The 11,451-nt window shown below is 41.3% G+C and overlaps 1 protein-coding gene across 1 annotated transcript in view; it reads left to right on the top strand.

Annotated features, from left to right (window-relative positions):
- Positions 1–443: 443 nt before the first annotated feature.
- The window catches only part of LOC115135667 (gamma-aminobutyric acid receptor subunit alpha-3-like), a 117,896-nt gene continuing 106,888 nt past the window's right edge, over positions 444–11,451 (top strand). Inside the window, exon 1 of the mRNA XM_029670570.2 lies at positions 444–544. Within this exon, the coding sequence (XP_029526430.1) occupies positions 459–544 (86 nt within the window). The 5' untranslated portion in view covers positions 444–458. The remainder of the gene's footprint in view (positions 545–11,451) is intronic.

Below are 11,451 nucleotides of genomic sequence, written 5' to 3'. Positions count from 1 at the left end.
TTATTGTGTGTAGATTGATCAGAAAATGTTTTTTAAATCAATTTTATAATAAAGCTGTACCGTAACAAAATATGGAAAAAGTCAAGGGGTCTAAATACTTTTGGAATATACTGTATATCAACTCAAAGCATTTTGGCTTACGTCATGTGTGTTCTTCATAGCAGCACACACCCTTATTGTTCTTTAAAGCTGTTTACAGTCTTTTCAACATCTCTCTGTCGTTACGGCCATTGAGGAAAACTGCCTGCCTGTCTGTGTGTCTGTGTGACAAAAGCTAGTCATCAGGCAATCCATTTAGATCCAGGTTCCTTTAGCATACCTGCCAGTGAATGATGTGTTTATTAGACGGTGCGTTCTGCTTTCCAGGCCTGGAGATGCATATTGATCTGAGGTGTAACTGCATCACCAATCTTTTCTTCTTCCTCTCTTTTCTGCAGGGTTTTGGGCCGTAGTTTGAGATGGCTGCCACTCTCCGGAAACTTGCAGTATTTGTGTCAGGCATGTGGATCTGCCTCCTGCTCCTCAACCCCTTTCCACAAACCGGGTAAGATGACTCATAGTTCTCTCCCTTCTCCCCCCTAGCTCTCTCCCAATTCCAGACACTCGCTCCTCTCCACCTCCTTTTTCCTCTCGTCCTCTTCTGTCCCCCATTTTGAAGCTCTAGGGATGTGTTGCAGCTAATGCATTCATTAATAAGGCTTTAGTACTGTAGCCAGGCTTTATGAGCCGCAGAATGCCATTTTGGAGACCCAGTGTAAATCGCTATTGGATTTCTAGTGGCAAAGCGATGCTCAATCAACCTGGAGGAAGGGAAGGCTGGCCTGCCGACAGAGCTTTGGGGAGACCTGAGGGACGGTGAGACAGGGCTTAGCCCAGATTGTTTTGCCATGGTGCCAGTCAGCTCTCGCTGCCTATTAGCAGCACACAGAACTGGTGAATTTCACATTTGTAAAAAGATGTACAGCCAGGAGGTTCTTTCCAAGACATGGCCATACACAAGGCCTAAGATCACTATGGTATTCCTACTGAGTCCACTTCCCCAGTGCAGTGTGCTGCATGCTCTAGCCTTGTGTATCCATTTCAAACCATGGGCAAGGCTCCCTAGCTTACCACAAGCTTTTTAGAACTAGTGACTGAACTATTACTCACCACTGTTACTTACCCTTACTGACTCACACAGCAACTAGCATCTACCCATCTCAACTCATTTGTAAACCATCCCCCATTATCAAAGCATTCCCGTTGGTTCGCTACAGAGATGTCGTGACTTTACTTCCATTCATCTGATGACTGGTATATTTATCTAATCAACTAACTATGTTTAATTGTAACCCGATTTAAATTGATCATGTAACAATTAACTAATTAGGATTTGGGGCACCACGAGAGCGGTTGTTTAAAGAGTCTTCCGAATTAAACTCTAAAGTCTTTACCTATCACATCCATAAAACAGTCAATGTATTAATCACAACCAAGTATCATATCATCATTCTGAACAGTCGTAACCTCCTGCAATCTGCAAAAACCCAAGCCTTACTTACGATTCAGTACTACACCAATCGGTTAAATTATTTATTTACTAGTGTCACGCCCTGACCATAGTTTGCTTTGTATGTTTATATGTTTTGTTTGGTCAGGGTGTGATCTGAGTGGGCATTCTATGTTGGATGTCTAGTTTGTCTGTTTCTGTGTTTGGCCTGATATGGTTCTCAATCAGAGGCAGGTGTTAGTCGTTGTCTCTGATTGGGAACCATGTTTAGGTAGCCTGTTTTGTCATTGTGGGTTGTAGGTGATTGTCTATGTCTATGTTAGTTGCTTGTGTCAGCACATTTTGGTATATGGCTTCACGGTCGTTTTTCGTTTATTGTTTTGTATTCAGTGTTCAGTGCTTTCTTTAATTAAAATATCATCATGAACACATACAACGCTGCATTTTGGTCCGTTTCGTACGAGGATCGTGACAACTAGCTCACTAAATGATAACACAGGATAAACACACATACTTAATACATTAGAAACAGGTCCCTAGTGGACTGACACAGGGTAGCCTAGTGGTTAGAGTGTTGGTCTAGTAACCGGAAGGTTGCAAGTTCAAATCCCCGAGCTGACAAGGTACAAATCTGTCGTTCTACCCCTGCACAGGCAGTAAACCGACTGTTCCTAGGCCGTCATTGAAAATAAATATTTGTTCTTAACTGACTTGCCTAGTTAAATAATGGTAAAAATAAAAAATATATATATATATATGGCGGATACAAGAGACACCGAGAGGGACAGAGACATAATACTTTGGTACATTTAGAACTACTCTCACAGTAATCATATACTTTGCACACGAACCGCCGCCCGTTTGGAGAAAAAAATCATGAATTTATTTACGTGTAAATGCATTGGTTACCGTGTATCGCTGTCGGAACCAGGCCTTCTAGGAAGGGCGTTGGGCTTTTCCGCTGCAAGCTTGTAAGGCTCTGATTGTTCAAAAGGGGTCCCCCTGTCTCTTCTACTGTTGCTCTCCATTGCCATCGCCCGGCATCCGGTGACCCATCGTGTAGTCCTGAACAGAACTACAGAGCCCACTCTGCTTCCACTCACTATGGAAGATTATTCTTTGAAAATAGGCTAGCCAGCCGTATCAATGGTTCTCAGTGGGGTGATGAGAGTAGTAGACTATGATGGTTTGAAGAGTAGTAGAATGGCCCCGCTTAAATTCGCTTTTGTAGATATTTTTCTTGGGACAGATAATCAGCCATAACCAGTGATGGTCCGGGAGGTGACTTTGTCGTCTCTATCTCGTGTTGAGATTTCAAATCACTTTGGACGGGAACTGCAGCTACACGCCTCTCTGGTCTGAATGTTAATTTCTTTACCAATCCTTTTATACACTCTGGTCAAAAGGGGCGGTTCCATCAGGCTGATACGCTCTCTAACCTCACTCGGGGCGTGGTTACTTACTGTGCAAAGTTTATAGAAAACAAGTTATCTCTGATGGCTCCTAAAATCACATCCATATCTTAACAAAAATACGTTCATCATCTTTTCATATTTCATGCACAACGTAGAGAATGGAGATTTCATACATGTAGTGTATATACTTTAAGTTACAGTATTTCCTTTATAAGATTTTGAATGACATCACAAAATAACAACCCATATAACATTATTATTCTTTAGATCTCCTTTGACCATCCCCCCCCCCCCCCCACGTTCTATGTTAGAAATAATGTTCCAGTATTCGCTTTACAACGTATTAGAGTTTCGACAGGGAAACGTCTGTGAACAAATGCACATTCCTGTGTGAATTTGGAGAGGGTTCTAAATCCCTGATTTACAACACGTTGTGAACTGTCAACCCCCATCAGCTCCCCTCACCCCTCTGCGGGGTCGAGGGGGTCTGGCCGAAGTCATCCACTGAAAAGCTGATCCGACCTATCTGGATCCTCACAGGACAGTCATGACAGAGAGATTTCTCTCCATCCATCAAAGAGAGTCATACAAAGCAATCAACAAGTTTACAGCTATCAAGATTTGGAATTAAAACTTTTCTTGATAAAAACGTTGAGTTGCTGATTGAATAACTTCATTCATCGTTTATTTGGGAATTTCCAGGTAATTCAGAGAATTACAAATACATTTTATCAGATCGATTGTCCAAAATTGTCCCCTCCTTTCCATAAATACAGTACTGTATATATCTTGCATGGTAGTGTGCATGGTTTGTTATGCACATCACGTACAACATACTATACGAAAGCACGGCTGTACAATAAGCAGTAATGCAGACAATGTGTTTGATGGTATATTATAGTTGTGTGTGCAGGTGTGTGGTCATAGGCACACACGCATGACGACTGCCTTCATGCTAACACTAAGTCCTACAGTCAGGTATTGATTGAAATGTCCCTATTCAACCCTGTACTGAAGGGACTGGGTGCGCACACACAGGGAATTAGATTTGGGAGTGGAGAAGGAGGAAGAGGGAGTTGGGGGGAACTAGGTTGCAATCCAAGTCGGCACCAAACATGCACACACACACACACACACACACACACACACACACACACACACACACACACACACAATATTCAAGAGGAGTAATTTTAAAAAACCTTGCTTTCGGTGGAGTAGTGATTCATTTTACACTGTGTCAGCAAATAGTGAAAAAGAAAGATGGACTGGATCTTATTTAATGTGAAAAAACAGACGCTGTTTACGACTATATCCGTCTTCTCAGTCATATATATACCCTTCAAGAAAATCCCATCGTTTACTACTATATACGTCTTCTCATTCATATACACCCTTCAAGAAAATCCTATAGTTTACGACTATATACGTCTTCTCATTCATATACACCCTTCAAGAAAATCCCATAATTTACTACTATATACGTCTTCTCATTCATATACACCCTTCAAGAAAATCCCATAATTTACTACTATATACGTCTTCTCATTCATATACACCCTTCAAGAAAATCCCATTGTTTATGCCTCCATTATTTGGTTGATTTGCTCTTTTTGGAAAATGTAGGATGCATTCTTATTTTTCAGACATGCTGACAGTCCAGTCATGCTTGCAATGCAGATTTTAGCTTTGTGCATGCAAAGAAAAACAACTAATATCATGTTGATGACAAAAGCTATTACATTTACATGATGATGATTGTGATGATGATGAGGAAGATAATAAAGTTGATTATGGTTGATTGCTGTTCTAAACACCAGTAGCTCCGTTATTACCTCTGCATAACAAGTAGTGGCTCTCCCTGTTACTTATGTAAATAATTCAGATGATTAAAAAACAAACAAGCCCAAAGAGAATAAACAAGGCATTTAAAGAGACAAATTGAGGCCTTGGAGGGTCTTGTTTCGTGGCTCTGCTCACTTTGTTTCCCTAAATACATTTCTGGTGACTTAAGTGAGGAACCTAAATAGTCCTTATTATTCCGATGACCCATTTCTCTCCCTCAGTATCAGAAGTGGATGTGAAATACTCTGGCCTCTGATAAGCCTCCCTCTCTGATCCCCCACTCTTTTGTTGCATCGTCTTTCTCCAACTAAGTTGAATTTTGACTTCCCCCTGGGACGTACCAATAAACCCGGGTATTTATTATTACTTCCTAATGCGGTTATGTGGAAATGGATCCTGAAAATAAAAGGGAAAGGAGTGGAGGCATGCAGAGCTTCAGAGCTGGCATTAAGGTTAGTCCTGCTTTGTTAAAAAGAAAAACATGTTCAAGCATGTCTTAGCTGAGATTAGATGTGCTTAACATTATTTAGGTGGCATTGCCTTCATTCGCAAATTGAATCATATGTTTCCAGATTTTAATAAGCGTGAATTGAGAGTGCGCTGCATGCTGTGTACTCATTCTGACTCCCCTCTTCTGACATCTCAAGGAGGCACAGAAATATAATTCATAACATCATGCTGTACACTGGCTTCTCACACTTCCCCATCCCGATCTCTCTCTCTCTCTCTCTCTCTCTCTCTCTCTCTCTCACGCTCTCGCTCTCTCTCTCACTCACTCACTCACTCACTTCTCCTACTGTAGGTAGCCTAGTGGTTTAAATCATTGGTCCAGTAACCCAAGCTGACTAGGTAAACAAAACAAATCTTGAGCAAGTCACTTAACCCTAATTGCTCCTGAAAGTTCATCTGGATAAGAGTGTCTGCTAAATGATGTACATGTATCTCTTGCTAATGGCTATGTCTTTTGTATTTTAAAATATTAAAGCTGTTCTGTTCACTGTTTTAGCTGTCCGTGGGAGCCTCAAATGTGTCTAAATAACTGCACACACTTCCAACCTGACTCCGGAGGCATAGAAATGAATCTTTTCCTGCTCTTTCTCAAACAATAACAAACATATAATGAACCATCTCTTTTTTTGTATGATTTATTTTTCTCAACAATAACAACCATATATCAGTGACATCACACCTGCTCAGACCCACATGTTCCTACCACAACCATACACATCACGTTTGTCCAGTGGCGATTTTAGCATGTAAATCTTGGTGGGGTCAAAAAGAAAAATAAGTGTTAATGCATTCCAGCAAAGTCACAACACAACACTAAACAATACTTTAATTGCACTATAACCGTGACAAATGGTCCCCGCAAACTGTTAGGGCCGACATAAAGCTGTCCCAACAGCAGAGTCCCAACATCTTACCACTGCTACACCTGGCTAACAGCGGAGCCTTGTCTGGCAGCGAAACAGTTCATTCAGCCTCATTTATTGCCTTAAAAAAAACTATGCTGATGGTTGACTTGCTTAAACTAATGTGGTTTCTAATGACAATTGAGATGTACGAACTAAGACATAAGGGAAGGACAAGCGCATAAGAGGTCATCCTTAATTTTGATTTAAGACAAAGAGCGAGCTAGGACAGACTTAACGTTAGTCAATATAACTATTTGTTGAGCATTTTTTAAATGTACAGCAACAGAATTCAGAACATGGGCCGTTCTTACAGTGCTCTCCCTGTACACCAAGTCAGAACTGTAGCGGCAGTCCTCTGAGTTAACACTTGACTCACTGAAGTCAAGTTAACAGTTGTTTTGTCCGCGGCACAAATCATGCTTCATTGACAGCATGGCAAATGTTGAATGTTTATAATTTTTAACCTGGAAAAGAGCCCCTTAATCCCATATTTAGGACCACACAGCCACTGTCACTGATTCCTTCTAAACCACTCGTTGAATTTGCAATTTCCAACTTGTGTAATGCTTATGTTCAATGGCTGATGAGTACCGATACGTTTTACCTATAATTTCTCTTCATATGGCAAGGATTAAAAGAGATTTGCCAGTAGATTGTTGACTTGATTCATGATGATGACTGCTAGCTAAGATTGTGAAAGTATGATGTTGACATGATCAGTCCAATCCAACAGCAGCAGCCACAGGGCTAGAATTTCCAATGTCTCCTCTTACACTTGGCAGTGACGTAAAGTCCCCATGAGTGACAGGACACTGAGCCAATCACGGCGCAACGCTCTGTATTTTCTGCTGACTTGCCCCACCACAGAAAGCACTGAGCTAGACTGAAACACCTGCATTTTGGAGCTGTCTTACTCAAGAAAACAAAAAAGAGACCATGTTTGTATGCGGCTTTATTAACTCAATGATATATATGATTTTTACATTGTTTGCAAACTGATGTGTGACACGTATTAATGCCAAAATAACATGCAAAACAGTCAAGCCCACCCTCAAATGTTTTTTTATAAATAAATATGTATTTCATTTATTTTTGCTAAAAATGTGGGGCTCAGCCCCACCTGCCCCGAATGACTGGTCGCCACTGTGTATGTCTCATAACCACTCCCCCTCATCCTTCATCCTCTGGAACCTTCCAGTGTTCTATGCCATATGGCCTCAAATTGGACTGTTCTATTATTTTCCATAGCCCACACTTTTCATATATTTAACTAATAATACTTTGATTCATCCACTGTCGTAGTGATAGAGGATCATTTGATTTGCAGTTTTTAAGTAGAAGTTTTTTAAAGTCATTGACTAGAAAAGTATGGTCGACCCTATTGGGTATCTTCACGCACCCTCATATGCCTTGAAATATGCAGATAAACGGATAAATAGTACATTTACATTGTAAAACTTCTGACAGCCAACCTCCTAACGCCGCCCATAACTTTCTGGACTTCATTCCCAGAAGGCATGAATTATTGAGTCCTTGTTAGTTTTACACTTAAGACATGACTCTGCCGTTGTGCTGTAGAAGTTGTGAAATCTGTCTTTTTAATAATAAATTCTATACATTAGTTTATACTAGATTAAACTTACATTTTCGTTAACTGTAATTTCATTAGTTAAGTTCGAAACACTCCTTGCCAATATCAGTTATTTTTAAGTCTTGATTCCAATAGTTTTTTCTAAGAGATTTTATACGTTACCTATCATTTGAGTATCTTTTTCTGGGGAAAATTGTCACGTGTGCTCCCTCTCTGGCCTCTAGGTCACCAGTCTGCTCGGCATGGCGCACACCTGTCACCATCGTAACTCGTAATTACGCATTATGATACTCACCTGGACTCCATCACCTCCTTGATTACCTGTCCTTTATATGTCACTCTTTGGTTTCTTCCCCAGGCGTCATTGTATCTGTCTCATGTTGGTGCACTGTTTGTGTGACGTTGGTTTCATTTATATATTAAATGTATTAAACTCCCTGAACTTGCTTCCCGACTCTCGGCGCACATCATTCCACAAATAGGAATCCCTCGACATTGCTCTGATGTCCAAAAGCTTTCAGGTCGAAATTTCGTAATATACAACTTTTAAGTTGCATATATTTGAAAATGTCTACATGTGTCAGTCCAAACTTGCTATTTAATTCTGTTATGGAAATAAACATATTTCCTGTTATCATGTCATTTACTGTTTCTATGCCTTTACTATCAGTGAATTCTGAAAATCTATTCAAGGATTGTTCCATAAGATTGAGGTTTTTAGGGAGTGATATTGGTTCTTGTAGAATGCATTTCATTTTCTCCCATGTTGTTATAGTGTTCTTAACTATGAAGTTGTTGAAAACAAACACGTGAAAAGATTCTGGGTGTCACTTGTCACTCCCTCTCCAGCCTCTAGGTCACCAGGGTGCTCGTTATGGCGCACACCTGTCACCATCGTTACGCGCACCTGCGCATCTTCATACTCACCTGGACTCACTAACCTCCCTGATTACCTTCCCTATATATGTCACTCCCTTTGGTTCCTTCCCCAGGTGTTATTGTTTCTGTTCTAGTGTCATGTCTGTGTGTTGTTCGTGGTTTCGTGTTAAGTTGCGTTTTATTTATTAAAACACTCACTCCCTGCACTTGTTTCCCAACTCTCAGCGCACATCGTTACACTAGGGATGAGCATGCTTGTCTTCAATAGGAATCATTTCTGGGGGACGAGGTAGATTAAGTCAAACCATACTTTCGGTGTATAACAACGAGATGTGCGCAATCATTTGAAAGAGGACATAAGCAGCAGCCTTGCTCTGCAATCTTCACTCAGAAAAGTGTTTTTTATTGAAACTTGCGCTATAGTTGAGGGTTTACCTGACTTCCCCCTTTTAGGTAGGAAGTGGAGGGGAGCAGGGCTGGGGGTTATTGTGGTGTGGTATCTGTCTGAAGAAATTTGGATCTGAACCGAAAATGTAAGTGTACAGCCGTACCAGCCATGACCACGTTTGTAAATAATCCTTTTAGACTTCAGAGTGCTTATACCTCCAGAGTATCTCTCCACATCAGCAAATCTGTCTCTCCCTGAGTCCTGCCGCCTCCCTGATGCCCACTGATACCATCGCCGGGCTCCAAATCGGCTTTGCTACAGTACAGGCAGGAGACTTTGCTAATGGATAAAGTTGTCACAGACAAATCCCCTATATTAGGTTCTGTCACTCTGTGTATCGCCGCAATCCCTTACTGCACACACTCGGTGATAGGCAGGGCTTGATTAAACTATTATTTGCAACAATCCATATTTTACATATGAATGAGCAGCCTGTGTTAATTTCCATTGTACGGAGGTCTTATAACCTTGCCTCCAATCCAGGCCCTCCGCAGCGCAATGACGGGCTAACGAGTGTGAACAGCCAGACCGCTTCTGTTGTCTGTTTTGTTTGGAATCGGTTTCAACGCCACCGGCCAAAGTGACACTTAATCAATGGCTGTGCCGTAAGTCTACTCCAGCTATTCCTGCGTATGGATCGCCTCTGAAGTTCCCCGGCTCCTCTCCCCTTCTCACCCCAACTCACATGCATTATTCACAGGACCGAAGGGAAGGGCGTCACTTTGAGATGTGACCTGGTGAACAGAGAACATTCTGTCAATGTTACGGTGGCATTGTCAAGGTTAATGTGTTACAGGGCTGGGCCAGGGTAATGTATTCACTTGTGGTGAGACTCTGTATGCGGTTGGATGACTTGGCTGCCTGTCGTATATTTTATTTTTCAGCATTCAGATGGGAATGGAGCAAATAGGAAGTAAGGTAGGCTATACTGTATGTTTAAATGTAAAACACAGCAGGTAGCATACTGTAGATCTAGTACCTGTATGTGTCAATATCATGATATGCAACACCAATGATCCTATTACATCTTTACATTGCAAATACTATGGTGACAAGAATTGCCCCATATTTTGTTGCAAGTCAAGAGTTGGGAGAAGAAGGCCGAGCACATCATGCAGAAGCATATCACTGTTAGGCACCACCCACACATTATCAACAGGGAATATTTAAAGGGATTCTCTGGTACTTTTAAGCCAGTAGTCCTGAAGGAAGCGCCCACGAGCCAAAAGTGGTCCCTGATATGTACACCACGTCATTGCTTTCTCTCTCGCTCTGCTGTGTGTAATTCTTGCTAGCTGTCACTCAAATGGCGAAGGGCTGAATCTCATTGGCTGGATCTCTAATTGCTAGGGGGCTGGCCCACATGGGGGGGGGGGGGGGGAATGTAGGGAAAATGGTGCAGCACAGCTTCCAGACAGCAGTCGCTTTCAAACTAGGGATTTTGCGGCCAATTGAGGCAATACAGTAATTCTGCTCATAGAAGATGATATATGAACTACACATTGACACATCCAGCACAAGCTGGAGGTTTAAAAATACTTACTAGTCTCCTAAGTACTGGAGCATGTCTTTAATTAAGGCCAATGCTGTGAATCCGTAGGTAACCACCCTGTCCCACCCCCTTGGATCCCTTTTACCCAGAGCTGAAGACCCGAATCGCATTCTGGTGTGTTTCTTTACCTTTACTTTACACACACGTTTCTTTACCTTCACCCTCCATTCACATTTCTCACTGCCAATCGTGAAAGATAATTATTCAGGTTTTACCAGTGAAACATCCATGCAGCATCTGCATACCAACCATTTGATCTCAGTTTCACAGAGAGATGCTTCAGAACTTCTTGAGTTAAACAGTGTTGTTTTGAAGTAACCTACAGTATTGTTTTGAATTATGTACAGTCAGAGCAGATGGTTTTAACAAACTGTAGCATACCTGTGTTTAGTTTCAATCAAAGCAGATATTTTGCCTACTTTTGGCCACAGTGCGAGCGGTCCAATTTTTCTCTGTCATTCTAAAATCTCATAAGAAATGAGCTGGTGTTTTGTCTTACAGTAATGTTATACAACAGGCTACAACATAGATAGGGTAATTCACCTATTACAAACAGCCTATGTGAATGCAGCTGTACGAACAGCTGTCTTACCAAAATAATACAAAACTAAATGCTGAAAGTAATAACCTAGTTATTCATGCATGCAAACAAAAATACTGAATAGCAGTTTGGCTTAGAATACTGACAACTGTGAACGAATGAATGTGAAAGAAGAATATAGCGGTACCAAGCAGGCCTAGTAAAGAACATATCAGATCAATCTACATTTAGGCTAGTTACATGAACAGTAAACACACACAGTAAACAAAAGGCTAA

This window comes from Oncorhynchus nerka, linkage group LG10 (assembly GCF_034236695.1).
Source record: "Oncorhynchus nerka isolate Pitt River linkage group LG10, Oner_Uvic_2.0, whole genome shotgun sequence".
NCBI classification, from domain to species: domain Eukaryota; kingdom Metazoa; phylum Chordata; class Actinopteri; order Salmoniformes; family Salmonidae; genus Oncorhynchus; species Oncorhynchus nerka.
The sequence above is the reverse complement of the archived record's forward strand: the minus strand, read 5'-3'. Positions and strand labels throughout refer to the sequence as shown.